General features: G+C 41.1%; 1 protein-coding gene and 1 non-coding gene across 2 annotated transcripts in view; one reads left to right on the top strand and one right to left on the bottom strand.

Annotated features, from left to right (window-relative positions):
- cmip (c-Maf inducing protein) overlaps positions 1–21,040 on the top strand; it is a 60,278-nt gene extending 39,238 nt beyond the window's left edge. Inside the window, exons 9-20 of the mRNA XM_050072411.1 lie at positions 2,054–2,506; positions 4,649–4,714; positions 7,859–7,885; positions 7,987–8,035; positions 8,158–8,265; positions 8,379–8,495; positions 9,596–9,736; positions 12,867–12,914; positions 13,055–13,201; positions 13,312–13,417; positions 13,675–13,745; positions 16,027–21,040. Of these exons, the coding sequence (XP_049928368.1) occupies positions 2,054–2,506; positions 4,649–4,714; positions 7,859–7,885; positions 7,987–8,035; positions 8,158–8,265; positions 8,379–8,495; positions 9,596–9,736; positions 12,867–12,914; positions 13,055–13,201; positions 13,312–13,417; positions 13,675–13,745; positions 16,027–16,080 (1,387 nt within the window). The 3' untranslated portion in view covers positions 16,081–21,040. The remainder of the gene's footprint in view (positions 1–2,053; positions 2,507–4,648; positions 4,715–7,858; positions 7,886–7,986; positions 8,036–8,157; positions 8,266–8,378; positions 8,496–9,595; positions 9,737–12,866; positions 12,915–13,054; positions 13,202–13,311; positions 13,418–13,674; positions 13,746–16,026) is intronic.
- Positions 21,041–25,624: 4,584 nt separating this feature from the next.
- trnal-cag (transfer RNA leucine (anticodon CAG)) lies at positions 25,625–25,707 on the bottom strand. Its single transcript has one exon. It is a non-coding gene; the product is annotated as a tRNA-Leu (tRNA).
- Between the last annotated feature and the right edge of the window lie 1,000 nt (positions 25,708–26,707).

Raw genomic sequence — 26,707 nt, 5'->3', positions numbered from 1 at the left:
TGAAACCTCCAGCACAGAGTGAACTTGTCAGTAGATCTAGAGACAGCAGAATTAACATAGTGAAAGTTTTGACAGAAAACATGGTAGAGTGTGCAGTTTTTGGATGTTAACTGGACCCTGAAGCTTTCTTCCACTATCTACCAAAAACCCATGATAGCAGATATTACTGTAAGTTTTTTTTACAAACACTAACGCTGTGTCTGCCACTGCCAGTTAGCCTACAATCTAACAAATAACATAAACTAATAAAAGACACTTACTGCACTTAACATGCCGATACTCAAGTCGCTGATTTTAGTGCACAACAGACTCCTCATCTGAGTCAAGGTCCGACTGAGGCTTAAACATCTATGGCTGAATCTCTCCAGTGTTTCCTCTAATGCTAATGCTAGCCATCTTGATGCACACTGCTTTTTCAGCGGTCAACAGGTCTTGACTTTGTTTCATAGGATAGCGAAGGCATGGCCCACCCTACTCTCCCTCTGATTGGCTATCATGTGTTGGCTTTGTTGGTTGCGTTGACTAGGTTTGAGCAAGAGGAGTGAAATTGGTCAGGGTTAGGGTAAGAATGTCAGGGGCAGAGTAAGAGCAAGAGAGAGTAGGGCGGGTCATGCCTTCACTATCCAAAGCCAAATGGTCAGCTGTTGAGCCCCAGTGGTGCTGTGCCAGTGCTGGAGAAAGCAGATAATGAATCCTATTGCAAGCAATGATGGTAGGCGGGGTGACGTCCAGATCCAGAGTAGATGTGCTTCTGGACCCTTTTCAGAGTTTGTCTTAACTTTTTATGTGGGAAAACCATGTTGAACAAAACATTAATCGTAGCAGATTATTTTGTGTCTGGAGGGGGAGTTTAAAGTGGACTAATACCTGGTTATTCTGCTGTTGTGGTAGAAGGGTTATTCTTTTGCAACCTTACTCCAATTTTTTTTCATTGATTTGACAAACTCATGATCGTCATTTCCCACGTCTTGTAGGACTGATGTGAAGGAAACAATACAAACAGTTATTTGCAGATGTTACCGGGAAAGCAGATCAGATTACCATCATCAGACCACATTATGCCATTTATAGTATAAACTGATTAGCAATGTCCCAACATGGGCTTTTATTTAAAACAAAAAGAAAGAAACCTCTACAGCCCCAAAAAAGTACACAAGCAGTTATATAAAACACAAACAATAGCAATTCATTGAATAAATAAAATTATTTATTAAGAGTGAAACCCTAAACTTGCTTATAAGGCCTGGTGTTATAAGTGGTTTCAACAGGTCTTGACTTTGTGTTTCATAGCAAAGGCATGGCCCACCCTATTCTCCCTCTGACTGGCTAGCATGTGTTGGCTTTGACGGTTGCGTTCTAGGTTCTTGGTAAAATAAGTAAATGTAGTTTTAAATGTTCACATTGTTTATGGAGTAAAAGGCCTTCATCATACTTTCACATATGGTAATGAGAAGCAACTTCAAGCCACTGAATGTACCAACTCTGAAAAGCTTCTTTTGAACAAGTAGAATTTTTTTTATTAACTGTTTGTACAACATCTGAGATTTCATCATTATCAATAGACTGGCACACTTAAGTCATGGTACATTACAAAACAAAACATTTTCAAAGAAACAAAGCCGTTTTTTTTTTCATTACCAAATAAAAGTTACAGCATGTTTGCTTCCTAATTGACCTCACCGTAGTGATTTTATCGTTAAATGGTCATGTTTCTTTGTTGTGTGCTCCATAGGGGCTTTTTGTTGACTGCAGATGTATGACATAGGCTATCTTAACTCATTAGCATCATCTCCTTGGTTTCCTTTTCCCCAGAGATGATCATTCTTAGTTAATTTTTCCAAAACTCCAGCACACAAAGGAACCATCTCTCTGGTACCCATCTCTCCAGGCTCTTACCACATCTTACCTTTTTTTTCTTTCCCTTACATCATTACATCTTGCTTGTGTTTTCATTGGCATCACCGCTGTGCTTTGACACTGTATTTCCCTGCATTGAGTGTGGCTTTTGTACGTGGTTTAATCACTTTTCCTCCATCTCTTCTCATCCCCACAGTCGGGACAACTCCCCCAGCCTGAAGGAGATCAGAAATGGCTGCCAGCAGCAGAACGAACGCAAACCCCCAATGCCGCTCCGCTTGCTGCGCCCTGAGCCTCCTACGCCGCCTCCTGCCACCCTCCTCCCCCTTTCCTCCAATCCCAGTCCTCCTCAACCGCCTCCCCCTGCCCCCTCAAACCCCGCCCCGTCCATTCCCATCTCCTCCCCGACGCCCTCCCTGCCCCTCTCTCCTCCTCCCTCCGTCGTCAACTCCAGCGAGATCCTGGTGGAGCTGGAGCGGAACAACAACTCGGCCAACGCCAGGCGGAAGGGCGGGCCGTCGGGGGGCGACAGCGAACCCAACCTCATCGACTGTCTGCTTGTCAGCCCGGCCGTCAACACTCTCTCCATCCAGCTGCCAGCACAGGCCGACCGAGTGCTGGGCTGCTTCGCTCTCATCCTCAAGATGCTGTAAGTTTACAGAGAAAACTGTCACTGCTGCTGAGTATTAATGAAACAGTCCAACATTTTGGATACACTTCCCACTTCCCTTTTCCCAGAGTCACATAAGAAGATCAATATCACTTTAAACTCCAGGTCTTATACAGAGACAAAATGGGGGGTAGCACTTTTCCCTTGCATCCAGTCTTTGTGCTAAGTTCAGCCAAACATGCCCCGGACCTTCCTCTGTACTGGACCCTTAACCATGACATTACTATTAATCTTCTCATATGACTCATATGGCAAACAAGGCTAGTTCCCAAAATGTCAGATTGTACCTTTAAGCTTGAAGCTCTGTTGATAGTACGTTGTACTGTTATGAAATCCACCAACCCCTTGAACTATGATGCACTTGAACTGATATGAATAACGGTTACACATGATGGAAAGGAGTAAACTAGAGATCATACAGCAGTTTGGTGCAGACCAGTAAAAGTAAATTTCTCAGCATTTCTTTGTCACCAGTTTCTGTGCAAAACTACCTGCCACTTTATAGAAATCCAGGGCTCTGATCTGATCGCTGCATGCAACAAACAGCTAATTCTGCACTCATGCTTGGTTCGATTCCAGCCCATAGCGCACTGCTGCATGTCACCCCATTTCACACTCGCCTTACCAATCTAAAGGCAAAAATATAGGAAAAGACAAAATTTGCGATTTTACGATATCTAGTCTCATGTGACGATATATTCTCAGCGCTTCTTCTTCTGCACGTCACATGATTGTTTGCATAACAATGCAGGGTTTCTGTAGGTTCTTAAAATGTCGTACATTCAAAAAAATGTCATTGAATGGTCTTAAATTTGAATTTGTGAGGTCTAAATTGCCACACATATTTCATCAAAATTAATTTATTCATCTTTTATTTTTGTCGAAATAAGTCAAGCTCTTCGGCGTGAAAGTCCACATCCCTCATGGTACAAACCTACCACTGAACTTAACTTGCCTTATAATTGCACTTACCTGTTGGCAATACGTATATTAACCTTACTCATTCTAATATCCATATTCCTACATAAAACCTACGTCTGCATGGGACCACATGTATACAACTTACCTTTATACCTACATGCAATTCTTATTTTTAAAAAAAGAAGATGATTTGTCCAAAAATCAGTCTTAAATTTGAAAACATCTCCCAAAGCATTAAATTAAAGTGTCTAACACCTGTAGAGATCCTGACATAGCAAACGGTTAAGTGTGGAAGATTCTCAGCTTTATGTCTCAGATGTCTTCTGAGCTCTTTTGCTCACAATAAGGACGTAACCATGAAGTAACTGCTACATATTGAGTTCAGTTTTGTCAAATCTGCTTTCGTTTTCAAAGATGGTATGTGAAGATACACATTAAATGATGCGGAAACCAGACCTAACCAGTTCAGCCTGTCCCCTGTATTAAGATAAGCAATGGGAGAAATAAACAGATAATGTTCCAGTCATTCACATGAGGCACACACAGTCTCATTTCATTATGATACATGAGCAGATGAAACAAAATGATTGAAATCTATTACTGCTTGTGATTTTTAAAAAAAGAAAGGGGTTTCGTAAAGCCTTTGAACAAACATCTGTGTCTTCATGAAGCCACTTTAAACTTACATAAGCCTCAAACCAATTTCAAATTAAAGAAATGACACATCAACAACCCAGGAGGTGTCCCAGTTTGTAAAGGTGACATTATGTGAGTGTGTGTGTATGCCTGAAGAACCGGTCAGTGTAAATGGGTTAAACAGCACTGAGTGAATGAATGAATGTACGAGGCGGCTGCTGATTACCCACTGTGAAAGTAGAGCAGCAGTTACGTGTGTGTGTCTTTCTGTCAGCGTGTAGGTGCGGTAACCAAACAGGATGGCCTAAAAAAGCAATACTGTGTCTGTGCATTTGTAGCATTTGTAACAAAGCCAGTGTTACTTAACTCACAGTAATGTGATGCTGCTGGAGCCTCTGAATCGACGCAGCAAATTTGCGTCATCCCAGTGCTGCTCATGTTTCAATTGCTCCCCTAGCTTTTTGTCCTCCAGCCTCACTTATTCAGGCTACACCCTCCTCTTTACATTGTTACACTGACTCTCCTCATCTCTCTTTTCTTTCCTTTTCTTTTTTAAACTGTCAGGTCCGACTACGATGACTGGAGACCTGCACTCGCCAGCCTGCTGCAGCCCATCCCCTTCCCTAAAGAGTAAGTATTCACACATACACACATCAGCTGACAATCATATGTTATTAATTTATCTACTAATCTTTCATACAAGTGACCTGGAACGACCAAAATATCTTAAAATGCTTCAGTTTCGTACGCTCAGTACAATCTGTAAACTGTGTCCCCTGAATGTCCAGCCGCCATAATTCTGATGAGAGAACAGAGTTGATGAAAATATTAATAATGACACTCCCTCTCTTTTTTTTTAATTGCTGTCTTTGAGCTTCTCTAAAGCTTGCTCCTTCTCATTATAAAAATTGTCAGTGCAGCAATTAACCTTGATCCATTTCTCAAACTATGTTGGGTCCTTGAATTTGGGGAAAGTTGGCCTGAAGTCCTTGAAAAGTCCTTGAATTTGATGTTTAACAAGGCGCGGTAACCCTGGGGGAGGTTGTCGGGGCCTGAGAGGACAACTGCAAATGCTACTCAGTGATTAAAAAGTACCCTTCTGTATGTTTCTCACTCTAAAGCAATTACTTACAGGCAGTGGGGGATGAAGTATTCAGAGGCTATTCTTAAAGGGGAACTCTGGTATTTTCCAATCTGGACACTATTTCCCCATGTTTTTGTGTCTGAGTCACTCGTGGGAACAATAATTTTTGGTCCAGTATTGAGGGAGAGGGCTGCAGTCAGCAGCAGCAAAACAGGCTACAATGCAACTAATGGAGGCAGGTGCGCCCTGTCATTTTACATCCATTAAATGTGCTTGTTTTTGACACAAACAGGCTCAGATTGTTATTATGAGTGTCTTACAACATTCAGAAAGGACACTACAGAGAAATGAAAGATTCTTTGGTACCTTTGGCTTGTTCCATTGTTTTATGTCCAAATCTCACTATTGGAGAAGTCTCGTTCTGAAATCTTGTAGGCTTTTTCACATGTTGAAATCAGCTAAATATTCAGCCATGACACTGAAAATCTTTTAGATAGAAGTAAAATAGGCTTTCTGTACTTCAACACAACAAAATATTACTTCTCCTCCTATCGACCTCTCTTCAGTTCTCATTAACATTTCTACCATTTTCTTCTGGCAACAAGTCACCTCTCATGAGATTTCTCTCCTTCAGTGAAACTTTGACACAAAAACAAACCGGAATAAGCAAATGGTATAGAAAAAAGTTTAACTTCTCTCTCATTATAACAACCTGAGCCTGTCAGTGGCAAAAACAAGCACTTTTAATAAACATGAATTGACGGTTTATAACATATAAATGCTCAAGTAAACCTAAAAGTTGTATTTAAGTACAGTACTTGAGTCCATGTATTATACTTAGTTACTTTCCGCCAAATGGTAAAAGTGAAACAGCCCTTCCCTTTTTTGCTTTCTTGGTTAAAGGACCTCTGACTTCATTGTGCCAGCCTCAGAGCGCCCGTGTCGAGGCCTCAGCTGGCCTTTTATTTTCCTGTAAACACGCAATAGTTTCACAGAGTTGCACAATATCTCGACAGCCTGCATACGTAGTTACAGCAGCACATTAGTAGAGCAGCAGCTTCAGTCCTCCATCTGTGATGACGAAGGATGTGTTCAGGCTCAGTACTGAGTTTATGTCAGGGCTCAGAACCCAATGAACTATCTCTCTATCTACATGTGTAAAACAGATGAAAATAGACAAGACGAAGAAAGGAATTGTTTAAACTGTAAAAGTAGTAGTGGTAGTGCTTGCAGTAGTATTCTGTGTGTCAGGGGAGAGTTTTGGTGACTTACAACAGTCTAAATGCTGTTTCGGAGAAATGCGGAATCGAGCACTTTTGGTTCCAGTCCAGAAACACCAGTGTAGCCATAACCCATAATCATATACTGTAACAATCAGTGTCAGCCTAGAGCGACACGCCACCCCTCACACTTCCTTTCCCTCAATCGCCCTCCTTCCTCATTTTCTGCCAGTCCCTCACATCACAGTCTCTGGGGATGTATACAAGTTTCTAAGAGGGTCCTCCTGGGGCCTGGCTTCTGACGTGAATGAGGTACCTCAACATGCCTCTGTGGGTCATGAACTGGAGGGAGGTGGCTGCTCTCTCCCCAGAGAGCCTATTTTAATTGGCTAAAACCAGCCCCGAGTCTTGTTCCTAATTGGCTGGGTGATTCAGAGCTTCATTAGCATTGACTGGCAGACAACTTGTTGTTCCTCCAACTCTGGGACACACCTGTATCTCACCTGCGCCACTGTTGCCTGGTCAATGGCTTCAGGCGTCATTAGAAAAGGCAACAATACTCCCCAGCACCCTGTAGCTGAGGACATAATGAGTCGCATCAGCGCACGCACAAATTCAGAGATACATACACACACATTGATGTTAAAGGGACAGTTCACCTCAAATATAAAAATATATTTTTTCCCCTTACCTGTTGTGCTACTTATCAATCTAGATTGTTTTGGTGTGAGTTGCTCAGTGTTGGAGATATCAACTGCAAAGATGGCTTCTCTCCGATATTATAAACCTAGATGGCGCTCAGCTTGTGGTGCTCAAAGTGCCAAAATATACATTTGAAATACTCAACAGCAGTGTCTCTTTCCAGAAATCATGGCCCCCTTACTCAAGATAATCCACAGACCTTGTTGTGAGCACATTCATGTGGGAACTATTTTCTTTTTACCGAATTATACCCGACAACCGTATCACAGCGCAGAAAGAAGTGTGCATCTACACACAGACAAGAAGCTTTGGCTTGTGATAGAGCCAGATTTAAACATTGCCAGCGTCCTCCTCATCTGAGCTGTAAGGTTAGCAAGGTCAGTGGTGCTAGGTGAGCTAGCAGTAGATGCAGTTTTCTTCAATGGACCTTGATGCAAATATGAATCATTCCTTACAGTGTTAAAGGACTAGTGCAACATTTTGTAAAATAAGCTAAATTACTTCCTTTCTAAAAGTTAGAGTAAAAGATGGATACCGTTCTCAAGCAAATAAGCCTATTTCCCAAGATGTCAAATGAGGCATTTAGTGAATACTGTATATACATTTTAAATTAATTAAAGATATATATTAGAAAAAAACATAATGAATTATGGCTGCCTGTTGTTGTTTTTTTTGTTTTGTTTTGTTTTGTTTTTATCATCTTGCTCAGCTCCAAGTGTGTTGGGCTGTTACATATCTCATATCTGTCTTTGTCCTCTCTCTCTGCAGGGCCCTTGCACATGCCAAATTCACAAAGTAAGTGACTCAGAGGTCATAAACTGTTCAGCTTCACAGATTCAGTTAGATTCCAGTTTGAAAACAACCTGACGTTCCGTATGTTTCTCTTTTCTAAACAGGGAACTGAAATATGTTATTCAGAGGTTTGCAGAGGACCCGAGGCAGGAGGTGAGTGTGTGTTTGTGTATGTTTACCACTGTTTCAACCTTTTAGCAGCTCTAGAGCCGCCAGAGTTTTTCGCTGAGATTTACCAACAGAAAAATAATCTGTGTTTTTTTTTTTTTTTTCAGGTCCATTCCTGCCTACTCAGTGTGCGTTCAGGTAAAGATGGCTGGTTCCAGCTCTACAGTCCAGGAGGTGTGGCCTGTGATGATGATGGAGAGCTGTTTGCCAGTATGGTGAGTGTATGGACACACGCACACACTGTCAACCTCAACAATTAATGTCTGCTGATTAATTCATGATCGTGGTTGCTTACAACTGACCCTCCCCACCTCTTCATCTCCTCCAGGTTCATATTTTGATGGGCTCCTGCTATAAGACCAAGAAGTTCCTACTCTCGCTGGCTGAAAACAAGCTGGGTCCCTGCATGCTGCTGGCCCTACGTGGAAACCAGACCATGGTGGAGGTACAGTGCATTCACACCACTTCACTTTTTTGTTGTCGTCTTAAATCACTTCTATAAATGTTTTCCTTCATCTATGTATGTCCATGTGTGTGTTTCTATTAATCCTTTTATCAATAAAACTTCTCCTTCATTCATAAATTTTCAGGTTTATACTTGTATTTAAGATTTCTGCTACTTGGTCAGCATTTCCAGGTCCTCTGTATCTCGGGTTTTCTGCACTACCATTGCAGCTGGGGGAATGACTCTGAGAATAGCGTCACTTTTTACCATGAAAAATTACCAATAAAAGCTTTAAAACACAATCGAACATGTGCCAGTGAGAATAGAATCCAAAATTGGGGAGAAATTAACATCAGCAACCATATTGTACATGCTTCCCTGACGTTAGCATGTAGCTACATGTATGTTAGCAGTGTACTTGCTTCAGGAGAATAGTGCAATATTCTACAGTTAAAAATGGCAGAAAGCTTTTAAACATAACCAGACATGTTCCAGCAGGAATCTGATCCGAAATTACAGAGAAATTACATCGGTTACCAAGTTCACATGTTTCCCTGAAGTTAGCATGTAGCTTCATTTAGCAGTATAAACTATGCAGGCTAATGTAAATTTAAAAATATATATAAAAAATAAATAAATAAATAAAACCAGCACACTATGACCTGAGGTATTGGCTCACAGGGATTAATTCCACATATGTTTATCTATTTTTTTTTTTTTTTTTAATTTTGGCCACAATTGATACATACTTTCTTCATTGTAACACTGTATATAAAACACAAAATACGTTAAAGCATAATAGCTCCCCTTTAATAATTTCTCATAGTCTGTTTCTTGATGTGTGGTAGGTTTTTTTTGCCATTTTGTATCATTGTTGAGCCATTTATTCATCTGTTCTTCTTCTTCAAAATAACCCTGATGACATCACCATGACACCATCAGAGTTATTTTGTCAGCCTCGACAAAGCTCCTCCAGAGCCACAGAAGACATTTTCCAAATGTTTTCACAGGCTTAAAAGTGCTCCTCATGTAAACTGATCAGCACATGAAATTAGTGGACTGCCCCTTTACAGTGTGTATGTGTTTCTGTGTGTGTCCAGATCCTGTGTCTGATGCTGGAGTACAACATCATTGAGAACAAAGACACCCAGCTGCAGATCATCTCCACCCTGGAGAGCACCCAGGTGGGACTACGCATGTACGAGCAGCTCTGCGACCGACAGAGAGAACTCAAAGAACTGGTGAGTTACTGCTCCAACACACACACACATACATACAATCAATCTCAGTAACAAACTCAGTACTTTATTAGGTACTCTGAGGCCTGCAGTGAGCATAGTGCTGTACTCTTGGGCGTCCTGCAGTTCTCGTAGATCTGAACTAAGAACATGTTGTTCCAGTTCATCCCACATTTCTGTTGGGGTCAGCTTGTTGGAGAGAAAGCCTCTGCATGAAAATCAGATCACCAGTTTCTCATTACATACAAATTCTTGTGTCCTCAGTGACGCATGTGACCTACTTGTCAATCCACAATTCCAACACAGCAACTGTTAAAGGCCGCAGAAGTGAAAAACCAAGCATGCACTGGATAAGATGAGAACAAAGGGAGGATACAGCGTTCATTTAGAAGAATGATGTGTTGTGTAGGAGCAGCTCCATTGTCTGTTATACGGGAACATTAACAGAAAGCACTGTTTTCATCGTACCGGAGCACCTCCACATGTTGTAGCATCCTGGAAGAAGGCATTGAGCCCTGACTTGGGTCTGCAAATAAATATGATGTAATGTACTCTTTGAGAGCTAAGAAATAATTCTGAAATCTCACGGGAGGTTACTTGTTGCAGGAAGAAAATGGTGGAAATGTTGGTGAGAGTTGGAGAGAGGAGGGCAGAATAGTTTTCTATGTTGGAGTAGAAAGTGTATCTTACTCTTATCTAAAAGATTTTCAGTGTCTTGGATGAATATTTAGTTGATTTCCACTATGTGAAAATGTCAGAACAAGAGTTTAGCGAGACTTTCATTTCTCTGTAGGGATCCCTTCTGAATGTTGTCAGACACTCAAAATGACAATCTGTGCCTGCTCTAATGACGTAAACTGGTGGGGCACACCAGCCCAGAGTGGTTACATTGTGGCCTATTTCACCGCTGCCAGCTGCAGCAGTTGTTTCACTTCAACACAAAAACGTGAAAAAATAGGGTCATGTTCCTGGAACCGTCTTTGACACTCAGATTTTGTTGACAAGACTTTAAAGGAGTGCGCTCAGTCTAAGGCAGTGGTTAGATATTATATTTCAGTTGCTGGTTTAAATGATTACGTGCCCACCTACCTTTATGTGCCAATGTAGTCCATCAGATCCTACTAGGGATGGTAACGATTAATCGACAGTTGTTTAATTGGAATTTAATCAAATATGTGAAACTTAATTAATCAAATAAAGATTTGATTCTGAAGTGTAAACCATGTGTAATCTGGTACATTCTAGCTATCCATAGAATGGTGTGTTTGACAGCATGGTTCAGTGACTAGCATTAGCAAACAAAGGGCACAGTGTAGCTATTTTATGACAAGGCAGTTATCTTGGGGTCTGGAAGAAGAGCATGACAGTCATAAGAAAATGAAGTGGACAAAGTGAGGAGTTATTTACTTATATTCAATATGTTTCATGTCCAGGCCACTACATCTTTTTACGTTTCATAGTCTAGGCACCCCTCCAAGAGTCGCCACCTTAACGTGGTGGAGGGGTTTGCCCTCCATGACCCTGGGAGCTGTGTTGTCTGGGCCTAATAGCCCCTGTGTAGTGAGTAACATGGGATTGGCGGTTTGGTGGGGCTTCTGCAGTGATGCAGGTGCTGTGCCGGTCCGTCGTGGTGATGAGGGAGCTAAGCCGGAAGGCGAAGCTTTCTATTTACTGTCCCAACCCTCACCTGTGATCATGAGCCCTGAGTAGTGACCGAAAGAATGAGGTCACGGATACAAGCGGCCGAAATGAGTTTCTTCCATGGGCTGGCTAGGCTCAGCCGTTGAGATAGGATGAGGAACTCAGACATCAAGAAGAAGCTGTGAGTAGAGCTGCTGCTCCTTCGTGCTGAAAGGGGTCAGCTGAGGTGGTTTGGGCATCTGATTAAGGTGCCTGCTGGGCGTGTTTCGGGCACGTCCCACTGGTAGGAGGCTCCGGGGCAGACCCAGAACATGCTGGAGGGATTACATATCATCTGGCCTGGGAATGCCTTTGAGTCCCCTAGAAGGAGCTGCAAAGTGTTGCTGGGAAGAGGGATGTCTGGGGTGCATTGCTAGGCCTGCTGCCCCAGCGATCTGGCCTCGGATAAGCGGATGAAAATGGATGGATGGATAGGCTAGGCAATGCTCTCAGAGAATATGCAGTATGTTGCTGTGAGCCTAGGTTGAGGGGAAAAAAATGTTTTTATGTTTTTAAAAATCACAATTAATTGATCAAATAATCATTAATGTTACCAATGATCAGTTAAGGAAAGTGCTTTCAATCTGCAACCTTAAATCTTACCGTACAAATGTTCTCCCCGTCTCTTTAGCTGAGGCCTTACTGGCACACATAGAGCCTGTCTTGTGGCTTGAAGAAGCTGTATCCCTCTCCTCCACTCTTGTCACATCCAGAGGGGGGCACAGTTAACTGGAAATTTTGGCTTTGTCACAAACTCCAACACTGAAGTGTGAAAATTCCCCGAGCTTGTCTGGACCTGAAATGCTGGAACAGTAAAGATCAGACGAGTAACAGTAACTGGCCCTCTCAGCTCAGTCTGCGTGCTTCACACGCTGAGTCACAGCCACTTGACTCTGTCTGCAGAACTGAGCTTTTCAGTTATATGTAGAGGTAGTCTGAAGAAGCAACCGCTGAACGTCGATTTGTACACACTTAAACATAAAGACAATTCATACACTTTATTCATAGTATTTACAATGATACATTTTTCACAAATGATCATTTATGACCTGATTTCCCTAATGAGTTATTAATTAGTGGTAAAATAAATGATTGACTTTTGTTTGTGCAGTTCAAATATCCTCTGGCAAAAATGTCTCTCCAAAAACATGTAAGAAAATAAGCAGAGAACTTGACAGGAAACGGCCATTTGGAGGTGCCCTTGGATTCAGACATGATGTTTTCTGTTTGATTTTTCTCTCTAAATACAGTGAGAGATGTAACATCATGTCTCAACCATGTATTATTATTTTTCAAACAGTATTTTGTTAGAGACCTTGCATGTCGCTTTTCCTCAACATGACATGAATGCAGCATGCAGGCAGCTGCTCACACACACCATCTACTGTCTGACAAGGATCCTGCAAGGCATTAAGCTCAGACGCCATCTTTTTTCTGTCTGTCTTCTTTTCAGCAAAGGAAAGGAGGCCCCACCCGGCTGACTCTGCCCTCAAAGTCCACGGTGAGATTATGCTGATGCCTTCACTGCTGCACACAAAAACTGTTTTAACCCTTTCTGTCCTGGCAAGTGTCAATTTTAAGATTGTAAGTGCATTAAAATACTTGTTTCTCAATGCTGAATGTTTTTTCCTCAACATCTAGGATGCAGACCTGGCCCGCCTGTTGAGTTCAGGTTCTTTTGGGAACTTGGAGAACTTGAGCCTGGCCTTCACCAACGTCACCAGTGCCTGTGCCGAGCAGCTCATCAAGCTGCCTTCACTCAAACAGCTCAACCTCTGGTCCACACAGGTATACACACACAGGAACACAACACAAGTACAAACACACACTAGGTATCACTAATGATCTAATCGATGTCTGATGTGTGTCCTGTCTCCCTCTGTGTTTCCTTCCTTTAGTTTGGAGATGCAGGGTTAAGGTTGTTATCTGAGCATCTGGCCTGTCTTCAGGTCTTGAACCTGTGTGAGACTCCCGTCACCGATGCTGGTCTGCTGGCTCTCAGTTGTAAGAAAACACACACAAAATGAGTCATGTTACTGTATTCTCTAGAAAGTAATTCCATTACAGTTATGATTAAAATATTATTATTGTTTAATGACAATGAGCAGTTTCAAGAATGGCTTGGGAACAAGTGTTGTAGTAATAAAACAGACAGAATAGAAGGACAAGCTCGGAGTCAATGTGGTAACTTTGTTAAGGGTCAGAGTGTCTTAAGTGTATTAAGTTCATTTTGCCTAATTGTAATGGTTTGTCTCCTTCAGCCATGAAGAGTCTGTGCAGTCTGAACATGAACAGCACCAAGCTCACAGCCGACACATATGAGGACCTCAAGGTAATACTGCAAGACAACTAGTACTAACTGCACATTTGCACGCTATGGAAATGCACATTTTTCTTTCTTTTTTGGCCCACCATCTACACCTTCCATCTATCCTGTGCCTTTAATCTGTATTTATGTTTATATTGTCAGATGAATTTACATGCATCAACTAGTGAAGACAAAAGGGACTCAATATTCACACTGTCACCTTGGGTTTGTAGAAAAAAACCTAAACACAGAGCTTTTTGTCTGACATATCACATAGAAAGGGCCTACAGCAATTTTATGGGTCTGTATTATCCAAATGATTTTCTAATAATTTCCAAGTTTCCTGAAAAGACTATCTGTGCAATTTCATTCATACAATAATGTTCAATTAATGTTTACTTAAAGCTGCACTAATTCATATTTTTAAATTTTTATATTTACATTGGATTCAAAGGCTGTGTGTAATGTGACAGTTGTTAGTAGTAGTGAGGAATCCACAATTATCACCTCACAATGCAGTTCCCCTCTGCTTTACAAAACATCGGACTGTCTCTCAGATCTTCTTTTTGGCTTTACAGCCCACAGCTTTACTACCTCATTCCCAGCAGTACGCAGCTGTTTACAGTAAGCTCTGATGAACTCACTCTTTTCCCGTCAATAAACAGCTGGTAAACATAATGGAGCATTTAGCGGCTAGATGGTTATGCCTATGCAAAAGCGACAGCTGTGGCCAAAGGCATTGTTTAAAAGTTGTCTGTCAATCCACCCCATTCTCAAGAACACCTTCAGAGAATATACTCACATTTGACACAAATATTCACTCGGACTTAGATGAACTGATTAGAATTTGGTGGTATTTGGCCATAATTCAAGAATGAATGCACTTATAATGACAAAACCTCACAAAAATATCGAATAGGGTGATGATGATAAAGTGGTGACAGTTAACATCACTCTGACATCATCATGTTCTGCAAAAACACTTTCCTGGTCATTACTTAACGCTATAACTGAGGGGACATTTGGTCGAATACTGTATTGGTGACAATAACTGCAACTTGACTGGTTGGTGGTGGCATAGAAATGTGAGGTGTTAATTTTAGTTTTCTAAGAGGTTGGTGGAGATCAAAACAGAGCCAAAAGTGGAGTGAATATTGGCCTCACGTTTGTTAGGTAGTCAGAAACATTCCAAATAAATTCTAATGTTGCTACCTGTCTGCTTTCAGGGACCCCTGTTTTCCATGAAATAATTACAAAAGTTACATAGTTCTTTCCATGGAATTTCTGTGAAATGATCAGGGAAATTATTTGAAAATTACTGACCTGTAATATAAACCACATGCTTTGGGAAATTTGCTTTTTTGTGCACTTTGAGAAGGGTTAACTATATCAGTGTTGGAACTGTATCAGGACTAACTTAAATATGGGGTATGACTACATGCAGAATCTCAGTCATGCTGTCCAGATGACCCTTGGATATAATCTTGACTTTCCAGCTAAGAGGATATTACTGTCAGCAAATTTTAACACGTCGCCTTCCACTGGGCAAAACGAAAAGTCATGCAAAACTTCATCCAACCCATCATAAAATGTGCCAGTTATAGAGCATTAGCACACTATCACCAAAACAGGCACGTCATCCTGCATTTGCGTTTCCTTGAATAGCGAAGGCATGACCCACCCTACTCTCTTTTTGATCGGCTAGTACTCACTGCCTTCATTGGTTGGATTTGTTGGGTTTAGGCAAGAGGAGTGATTGGATAGGGTTAGGGTAAGAATGTCAGGGTAAGCCAATCAGAGGCAGAGTAAGGCACAGTAGGGTGGGTCATGCCTTAGCCATCCAAGGACACGCAGCTTCATGTTGGGGACACATCAAGACACATTACCATTTACACTTCAAAAGATTCGCAGCCACCTTGGCAAGTGGTTTGAGTGGTCGGATCACAGTGTGTCTTAAAGGTGGCTTACACTTGTTTTAGTGCTGTCTACTTGTGATAGGATCACCCGAGACACATGTTGATACCAGGTATAAACAGGGTCTAAGACTCATCTTGAATTGTGGACGTTTGATAGGTCTTGGCTAGCAGTTGCCCCTCTGCTTCCAGTCTTTGTGCTAAGCGAGGCTAACCCCATTTAGACCCAACTCTACCAGGTACAAACAAAATTGATATAAATTTTAATCTGACTCGCGGTGTAAGGGAAAAAAGGGATATTATCCAAAATGTGAGCTGGCCTTCAAACTGATTCTAAGTGTATGTTTCATGGTGTTGACGCAGTTTCCTTTTGTCTGTGTCTTTCTCTGCAGGCCAAACTGCCCAACCTGAAAGAAGTTGATGTTCGGTACACAGAGGCCTGGTGATCAACCACCCTCACATGACCCTCATACATAACCAGACACACACATAAAACATGCACACACTGCACACAGGCTCAGATACATTACATGAAAATTGTGTAGTGATGTCATCTCCATCGTCGCCCATCATTAGACCAGGAACTATGACATCATCCCAGCGTGAGGATCACCTGATGTAACCAGAGCGTCTCTGAGGCGTTTACATCAGAACAGGAGCCTTTATCAGCTTCAGACGTCATCACCAACCCCTGTAGTGACACCATCACCAGGAAGGAACTGTCCAGTCAGCGTCACTTTTTTTCTAAATGAGAAATCTTTATGGACCTCGCCGCTCCCCTTACTTCTGTCACCAATGTTCCAAGGACCTTGTGATCAGAGGACATGCAAGGAGCCACTATATTGTGACATAAGGACACTTTTTGTCTGTCTTTATCTTTTGGCCTGTCTTTCATAATATCGTCCCTCGGTTTTCATATTCAGTCGAAGTCCAGCTCTCCAGCCTTTGCCCTCACACCTCTGTGTGTCTGTGTCGTGAGGAAAACCTGAGCCTTCCTCTCTTTTTCTCTCTCTCCTGCCTTCGCACGAAGGCTGGATACAGCAGCTCACATTCCAGTTCTTCTCCAATCTGATCCACGATGTAGCTCTCCAAACAGACATGTCGAACTGTTAAATCACTTCAGTCCTCACTCTCGCGCTCTTTGGCTTCAGTTTTCAGGTTCAGATTCCGATCTTTAAGTCTTTCATTTGGGAAAATGAGGTGCTACCTCTGAGAAAAGAAGAGTTGCAAGACTGTGCCTATTCCTCCTAAACGACACGTTCACACTCAAAAAAAAAAAAAAAAAAAAAAAAAAAAAAGGTTTTTATCAACTTGAATGAACATATTTTTCCAGACATCTGTGCTTTCATATATTGTGTGTTTCTTATATAAAACATATATATGAAGAAAACCCCCAGTGATGACATTTCAGAAACATTTCGGGAACTCTGCAGGAAAGTTTAACGGCGATGGCAATTTTTCATTTGTTTTCAGTGTACATACTGATGATCTCCCGTTACTATTTAATAGGACAGTTGTGTAGCAGTAGCTGGGTGGTCTGGGACTGCCTAATATTTATAAGTTGTGTCTTTAAAGCCTCCTTTACTCTGTCTCTCCTGGATTTTGTCCTGACAATAATGAAGTACACAGGCCCTGTTGTCTTTTTTGTTTTTTTGGTTTTTTTTGCAACATACAACACAAGAAGCCAACCAAGAGGGCACCCATACATGGATCTCTCTGTACCATGCCATGGTGGTAACGTAGACCTGTAAAGTGGACTGCAGTAATTCTAAAGTGGACCTGTAAACAAGACCCATCACCAGCTGAGAGTTGTATATTTTCATATCCTCTGCTATTTTTTTTGGCTCTTTTTGAGACGGTTATGAAAAGAAGAAAGGACACTTGCCAAACATTGTCATCGAGTTAAATTTTTGTTTTGTGCACTTGTCTCTTCAGGCCAACATGAGTGTGGTCGAGTTTATCAAGTGGAACCTGTTATGAACTGCCTGTGGAGGGACACTGACACTGTTTGGGTTCACGTCTCTGACCCCCCTGCTGAGGTCAGGGTGAAGAGTCACAGTGCCTCTAGTCTTGTGGATGAGTTGCCTATTGTTATCTTTCTGTCACACCACCTGTTTTGAATTGTTCTGCTGTATTTATATTTCGCCATAATACATGGGTGACATTTTTAGGCTGTTGGGATGAGTCATTCTCATCAAAGGATGGGATGAAATTATTGTACATATTCTTTCACAATGGGCTGTAAGTGACAAAAGATTGGAGGAAAAAAAAGGCATCTTTCAGCCATATTTGCCCGATTACATTCCCTCAAAATGTTGCCTGTTTATTGTGGCAACATTTCATATGATGTGGTAACTGCCCTGGCACACTTCAAGTCTGTCAGAATCTCTTTTTGCTCACTGTCTAGATGTGGTTTGGGCTGCTTTCTTTTGTGCCAGCAACCCTAGAAAACACAAGTCAGATTTCCACCTTTTTTCCAGTCAGCCTTGCTCTGACTGATCCATCCATTTTATTTATTCGTGTCAACCTCCAGATTGCTCGGGCTGTTTGTTGAATCGAGGCAGAAGCTGCAGCAGAGGACAGGATGCCGTCCGCTATGAGATGCTTTGTTTTCTATTTATTGGGTGCCATGACAGTTTTCTGTTTGGCCTGTAGACTCAGTTTGTGTACGGCCATCTTTGGGTCTGGCTTTAGGACCCCAAGCTCTCTTTCATATCCTGTAAGATGTATATACGAGTGTATATAGTCGTCTCCTCCTTTCCTCTCTTTGAACCATTTTTGAATCCTTCCCCCCCTGTTTTGTCTTCTTCATCCCTTTCTGTATTTCTCTCAGCCTCCTTTCATTGGCAGGCTGGTGTTGCCTTCATCTTATGTGCGTGTGGTTGTTTTGTTTTTTTCACACAAAGTGCACTGTAATCTAACAAATTATGTTTTCATATTATCTTTTAAGTTTCCAGCATCTTCGATTTGATCACTTTAATCAAACATTTGTTTCTTGTGTTGTTGTTGTTGTTTAATTTTTATTTTTTTTTGCATGTACATGTTGCTGCGTCATCTGGTATTTTTATTTTGTAATTTTGTTTTATAAAAGGTTTGAAATATGATAAAGGGTCTGATCACTATCTTACTGAAGTTAGGGACTGAAATGGAGAGATCCCATCTAATTTTATGATTGGTTGTTGCCAGGATTTACCCATGAGTCTTGACAGATCCTATTGGTCGAGGCAGTTAGGGTTTGATTGACATTGATTTCTAAAAAGCCAATACCAATACTGGTACTGTTGGACTGAAGCTGCCCCTAGTTCAGATTTCATCATTTAAGTTTGTCCATTTTCATATGAAAAAAATTACAAACAAATAGTCATTGTTTGCCCAGGAATTTTGGGTTATTCCTGCCAGATAATCATATCAGAGGTGGACCACACTGACTGGCCGACCATTATAATTTTAAAAAAAAAAAATAAAGTTGTCGCTTCCACACATCAGCAAACTGATAATTTGGTGTAACTTTACTGTAGTTTTGTTTTATCCTTTGTTTTGAATGTTTTAAAGGAATTGTTTGAGTTTTTTGAAAACTGACTTACCCGCTTTTTGATGAAAGTTATATGACACGATTGATACCTATGTCATGTCTGTCCATGTAATATGAAACTACTGTCAGTATCGTCCTAGTTTAGCTTAGCTTAGCATAAAGATTGGAAACAGCATGTATGGCCCTATCCGAAGGTAACAGTCCTGCCAGGATCTCTACAACTACTATAATGCTGTATATCTTTAACAAATGACAAAGTGGATAAAAGCACCTTTTACACTGCCTCTTCAAGGCGGGAATTTAATGCCTGGCGATTCTGTATAAACGTACAATTGCGGAGGGGGGGAGGCAGTGTTGTCTTGCCTTTGAGCCGGCATTAGTAGTAGCAATGGTTGAAATGGTGTCTGTCCCATGAATGGGACAGTGGGCAAGATGGGATCATGGGCTGCACGGTTGTGTTGTTTCGACGACATGTTATACGTACAACCCACCACGAGACTTAGAAAAGTAGCTGATAGCAGTTAGCAGCTAACGCTAAAAAGAACAACAAAAATGTCTGCTAATTGGGAAACAATGAGGTCTGGGACCTCCTTAGAGGGCGAGATTAGCTGCTGTATAACCAAAAAGGTAAATCATTGTTATTGCCATGTTGTGCCATAATAAAGCGCTGCCGATGTGTTTGTTATATGTCACACCAGAGTCCACGGCTGTTGTGTTACACATCATGCCCGCCATGCCTCTTTTTATTCCAGGATGCTGGCATGCTGTCTAAAATCACACACTGGAGCAGCATAATGCCGCCGTTGTTTGGCTCTTTGTAAAAATGCAATGGTGGTATGAAAAAGGGATTTCGTAGCAGCCCTATTGCACCATCTCTGTGTAAAAAGGGCTAAAGTCTCCGCTGGTTGCCTGGCAACCTCACAGTGATGACAAGATTCCACAAAGTCAATAACCCAGCCAAGGAATAGTCCAGCACATTAACACCCTAAAACCACAATAAGTCATTTTTTTAAGTTTGTTTGTGAGCTTTAGAGGTGCTGGTAGGTCGATGTTGCCATACGGATGCAGCCAGGCTAGCTGTTTCCCTATTTCCAGTCTTTATGCTAAGCTAAGCCAACTCACTGCTGGCTGTAGCTTTATACTTAAATTCAGTGGCATCAATCTTATCATTTAACTTTGCATGAAAGCAAACTGTTCCTTTAAAGAAATGGGTAGTCTTGGGGAACTCCTGTCACAGAGTTCATCCCATAGTTTTTAGGCCATGATGAGCTGCCACATGTCCAGTCTGTGAGCCTGGGGCCCAGCATGTTGAGGTTATAATGGAAGGTTTTGTATTACTGTAGAACATGTAATGGTTGAATAGAAACGCCTCTTCTGTTCTGTCATGTCTCCGTATCCTGTGGAGCTCACTGTGCTTTGCTTTTTGTTCCCATCCTGACTCCTCCCTTTTGTCTATTATCTCTGATGTTTTTTATTCTACACAATCTGTAAAGAGTTTCTACCATGTCCAAGATGTGTACAGCTGTGCTCCAGTCTTAACAGTTGTTATGGAAGGAATAGGGTCAGATGTGACACAGCCTGACAAATCTGACTGACTGAAAAAACAACAACAACTCTATTTCCCATAATTTCTTGTAGTAAAAATATTTTTGGCAGCTGGAAAAGGGGCGCCCATGATGTTTCTCTCTCTTTTTCAGTCTTTCTCCGCATTGATCTGCTTCTCCTGCTGGGTTATTATTATTATTATTATTATTGCTGCTGCTGCTGCTCTGTGGCTGTTGTAATAAAAATACAAAAGATCTTCAACAGGAAAAATAACAACTATGATGTGAAATAATTTCAATCAAAAATAAATTGTCTGTGAATATGTTTCAGCTGTGTGTGGCATGTGTTCTCTTTGATCTTTTTACAAACAGTATTTATCCACCTTCCTGTCACTGACACCAGTGATCACCACAGTACTACCACCGAAGTTTAACTGTTGTGTTTGGAAAACATTTTAAGGTCCATTTTTAGGTCCAGTGTGTAGGAGTATGTTTGTAAGTATGTTTTCTTTAGTGTATAATCACCTGAAAATAAGAGTCACGTCGACAAGCCGATCCTTGTCTACAGAGTCTGCCATGTTGCACCGCCATGTTGCTACAGTAGCCCAGAGCGGACCAACCAAATACTGTCTCCAGACAGTGACAGCCACCACAGCATTTGTATAAACTCTGATTATCCGGACACTTATCTCAAGTTTGAGGAAGAAAGTGAAGGAAATGTTAGATGAAGCAGCCAGAGCTAGTCAGTGGCTTTGGATGAGGAAGAATAATGTCAGTTGGGGGCCAGCAGGGGGAACTACCAAGCAGGGTACATAACTCCTTGAGATCAGGTGGAGAGATTCACCAATCAGTCCTCTCAGGAGAAAATCCAGGAAGAGGTAGGTTATTTAAGCGTGGGAGTGGCCTATTTGAATCCCTTTTGTTTGAGACCATTCTGCAAGGTGAGTGTGTTTGCTGATCCTGTGAGTTTATCTTCTCTATTTCCTTTAACTTTAGCTTAAATTGGAGTTATGCTATCTAACGTATGAAATAGAGTATGGTGAATGTGCTAGGATAGGTAGTATCGGCACTGTCTCTACCTGGAGCTCGCATGAACGTAGCCTGGGTTTGTTGAAGGTGGCAGTGCTGTTTGGGCTGAGAAAGCCGTGTGTAAGTAAGTTAAAGGAGGATATTGGGTTGGTGCAGGGAGCAGTGAGACCTGGCATTAGGGGAGTGTCTCTGGGACGCCAGAGATCACTGTCTAGCCTCCTGGAGGTGTCGTGGGACCAACTAGACTAAACACTGGTGAAAGGAGGTTCTCAACTGATGACCCCAAAGACATGATAGTTATCGCTGCTCACTGGTCTGTATAGTTAAGCCTTGCCATAATAGCTTATCATAGGGCTTAGGAGGTTATTCACGGAGTGCTGATCCTTTTCTAGAGCACAAACTTCTTGTGTTTATTTGAATTCAAGCACTGACTGTAAAATAAAGATGTAACGTTACAGTCAAATGTCACTGCATCCAGACGCCATCTCACTCCTTCCTCTTCCTGCAGTTCTCAAACTCACACAACTGAAGTTACACCCAGTAACTACTATTACTAACAGCAGAATGTTACCAGCGGAAACACTGGGTGTTATTGCAGCTTCAGTGTGGAGGGTTATGATGTTTATCACAACTTCTGTAATATCCACTGCCTTTCGACACACAGCTCCGCTCACTGACCGAGCAGCAATTCCAGTCTCTTGACTAGTCTGTGGCACGGCAGCCTTTAGTGTTATTAGGCTGTTATTCATGAAATGTAACCAATCAGACTCAGAATCAGAGCTGTGGGTTGGGCATTGAGCGAGGTGAGGAGTGGTGAAAACAGACAGAGTATTACATTTTTCAATTATTTTATTTTATTGGCTATCGTATAATTTTGTTTTTAACTGTTTATAGTAACAAAATAAGGGTGTGCCCAGCTGAGAAAGTTAGTAGCACCAGTACTACCAGTGGTGCTACCATTCTCATCTACATATTATGTGTATGTATAGGCTATATTTATACTTTTAATTTTATTTGATCCTATATTTTTAACTCTGTACATCAGTATATTCAACCTTTAAAAAGAAAAAAAAACAAAAACCTGAAAGCATCCTCAAGGTAGGGGCTATAGGTCAGGATATCTTGGGCACTGTTGCATTGATTTGACCATTCTTTTTATTTGTCTAAATAGCTGGTGTATCCCTTTTACATACTTTATTAAAAGCATCTTACTCTGCATTGTCACTGACTGATACCATACCAATTCTGTGCAAGCCAACTTAACTGAAGCAATAATATTCTCTAAGCAGAGTATTCAAACATGAGGCTCCAAGGTCATAAGCATTTGCATTCTCTATAAATGAAGTATAGCAAGTCAAGTTCTACAACTGTTTTTTGTACAGTGAAATTATGACTCCATGCTGCTTATTACATCTCTACATTCTTATCAAAGCAGAATGTTGGCGAAAAGCCAGTGAAGGTAGACAGAAGTAGAACTGGAAAAATGTTTTCATCAATAAATGAAAGGGGATGAGAAAAATAACCACTGACAGGTAGGGCGGTGAAGGCTGTTTTGACATCACTTTGAAAATTATGACAACCAATCTGTTGTTTTAAAATATTCTGGCTTCTGCTTTGTATTTAAATACTGCATGTTCACTTATTTCTGGCTTTTTTTCCCCTTACAGTTAAGTGTTCATATAGTCACTGGGAACAGATCCCATACAGCAGGTCTGTTCAACTGGCTGCCCACGGGCCAACTCCGGCCCGTCGATTGAGCCAGTCAGATTAGATCTCTTTGCACATAATTAATATTTAAAACCCAGAAGAAAAAAAAACAAATAATGGACATTTTGCCATAATAAATCCTGCAAACCAGAAGAAATCAGGCCCGTGGTGGCTCAGGAGGTAGAACGGGTTGTCCACTAAACCAAAAATCAGTGGTTCTATTCCTGGCTCCTCTAGTCCACATGCCTAAGTATCCTTGGGCAACAAACTGAACCCCAAATTGCTTCAATTGAGTATGAGTGCAAGTGTGGGTGAATGTTTAACGGAGTAGCCTTGGCCCCCAGTGTGTGAATGTGACAAGTAGTGCAAGTTGTTGAATGGTCAGAAAAATAGAGAGGTCCTACACCATTGCAAATCCATTCACTAGAATGATGCAGGCCAGCCGTTAGTGTGCCAAAGTGTGCCCCTCATCCACACCCAACGAGCAAGGAGACCAAACAGGAGTGAACAAATATATTTTTTCTTAATTTATTCATTCAATCTTGAGGGCTACTTTAATCATATATTGGTCAAATTGTGTGCAGGACTGAAATAGTGTAAAGAGAATAGGGTTGTAAACACTCAATTTTCCAATTATACCAATTTTGAAATTCCAAGACTGTTCTGAGCATTATTTAGCACCCTTTCTGACAAGATAGCTTAACTTGGTTGGTACCAATGGATGCCTTAGGTCCTTATGATAACTGTAGCTTGATCACTGTAACTTTAAAACCGAGCCCCATACCGCAGTTGTTTATTTATTTATTTTCATGCACCTGTCCCACGTCAGATGGACAGTGCCATTACACAGTACCGGCAGGGGGGGTGGGAGCATCAGATGGCACGTGAAATGTGTTTTGATTATAAAATTGCATTTATTTATCATATAAATACACATAACTTCTATTGCCAGTGATTTAAGTCAGTAAGTAAATTGCTTAACTTGATCCCATTTAAAAGTCAACCATAGACCTTTTCATGGGCCCCTCCTTGGCCTTTGGCGTGGACCATCTGTACCCTTTGCCCTTGACAGTGAGCCTGGTCCTGTGTACTTGGTCTAATGGCCTCTGAACTCCACGAATGGCAAGCAGGCATTAAAGGCATGTTGTCTTGATTAAAAAAAAATAAAAAATCAACAAATTACTCCATTTAGCAGGCACGAGCACAGATGGACTAGCTAAGTGGCCTTTTTGTTAGACTTTTTTTGTATTTCTTTTTCTAATCTTATATTTTAGTGTTTTTTGATTTCGCTCATAGCATCAAGCAAGTTGTAATGCCCAACAACTGCATTTGAGTGCTAATCCTGCTAGAATGCATGAGCCCCTTTCTCCTCGACTCCCGTTGTCACAGCCAGCAGAATAAACGCAAACAAATCGAGCACCCTGTGGAGCAGCATCCATGTTTCCCTGACATGCCGTCACTGATGGCATGCAGCCAGGTAACGATATCATTTCCAATAAGCCTTGGCATTGTTTGTCACTGTTATGACATTAAACCCACCACGAGTGCATGGGTATTGAAATAAATACATATGTAAGTAAGTAAAAGATATGCCACTGTATATAACTTTAATTTTATTTTGTTTTTTATAAATAATCATGAGGGAGGTGCCCTTCTTTTTGCTTGAGCACCTCCCCCCAAAATGTCTATGCACAGCCCTGTAAAAAACTGTAAAAACAGAAATAATTGTTGAATTTTTAAACGTCCGACAGTCCTTCCACGCATCATGTGTGACATTTGCTTCCTTGAGGTAGCGTAACAAGATCTAAGCTTAGAATAGTGATATATCATCAAAATTACTATAATGGGTCTTCTTTAAAATTGTGCCAAAAAGAGCCTGTCTGCACTAGCCAGATCTTGTTAAAAAAAAACAAAAAAAAAACAAAACACTGAAGTCTGTGCTCTGTGACAAAAAGTCAGTGAAACTTCTACTGAACTGCAAGTTGTTCACACAGAAGAGGGAACAAGACAGGCTGTAAAAATGTAAAAAGTAAATGTAAATTAACACGTACTGAAGTAGAAGTTTTGGGAATGTGGAGTAATGTCCCTATACAGTTTAATATTCAGCACTTTATTGTGAACCCATTTTAAGGCACGCTATTGTCGGAGCAATGTTGAACTGTCACTGTGAAAAGTATTTGTCAGAAGTGGGATTCGAACCCACGCCTCCAGGGGAGACTGCGACCTGAACGCAGCGCCTTAGACCGCTCGGCCATCCTGACTTGTATAACGTATATTAAATCCTTAACCTATGTAGATACTGCCGTTGTACTTTTCCTGTTTTTTTTTTTTTTTTAGTCTATTTATTGTGATCTTGTATTTATGTATTCTTACTACTACCACGTCATTTGTTCAGCGGGAAGGCAGGGTTATTCTGTTTTGTGGCTTAGTAACATAAGCAGCTCAACTTTATGCATGGCGCTCTTACTCCCTCTGCTGGTGATTTAGCTGTAGTTGCACAAACACTTGTCTACAGTAATCGATCGTTGCCAACAATAACTTGATTTCTGAAAGCATCATCATATTCTGGAATAGTCTGACTGTTTTTAGTGGCTTGTATTTTAGAAGGAAATGACAATGTAGTTTATTATATTATATTACATTACATTTATTTAGCTGAGGCTTGTCTCCAAAGCGGTTTAATGCAGGTGTATTGAGTGTGCAAGAACTATGCAAGTAGATCAGTTTCATAAGACAAGCTGGCCTCTTTGCCCAATCAGCCTGAAACCAATGATTTCCTTCTTCAATTCCATTCAGTTTTATTTATAAAGCCCAGTATCACAAATCAGAAGTTGCCATCCATCTGTCCTCAAAGTGGATGAGGAAAAACTCCCCCCAAAGAATGATTTAACAGGGGGGGAAATGGCAGGAACCTCAAGTAGAGCAACTAAGGAGGGATCCCTCTTCCCGGATGCATAGAAATGCAATAGATGTGGTGTGTACAGAATAGATCAACATAATAAATATATAGTGATCCATATATCTCACTTGTAGCTATACCTAATAGATATCTCATATCTCTTTTTTGTGTTTTTAGATCTTGCAACAAAGTTTTAGTAAAAAAAAGTTTTACACTGAGTTAGCAGGACTCTGTTGTGCACTGTGAAATGGTGATTCGTCCTCACTCATCAGTTATCAGGCACAATAGAGTAGTTTGACCTAGAAGTGAGCAATTCAATATTTTGATTTAGGTTTGTTCATCAGAAATCACTTTCAGCCCTT

This window comes from Epinephelus moara, chromosome 20, assembly GCF_006386435.1.
Source record: "Epinephelus moara isolate mb chromosome 20, YSFRI_EMoa_1.0, whole genome shotgun sequence".
Taxonomy (NCBI): domain Eukaryota; kingdom Metazoa; phylum Chordata; class Actinopteri; order Perciformes; family Serranidae; genus Epinephelus; species Epinephelus moara.
The sequence above is the reverse complement of the archived record's forward strand: the minus strand, read 5'-3'. Positions and strand labels throughout refer to the sequence as shown.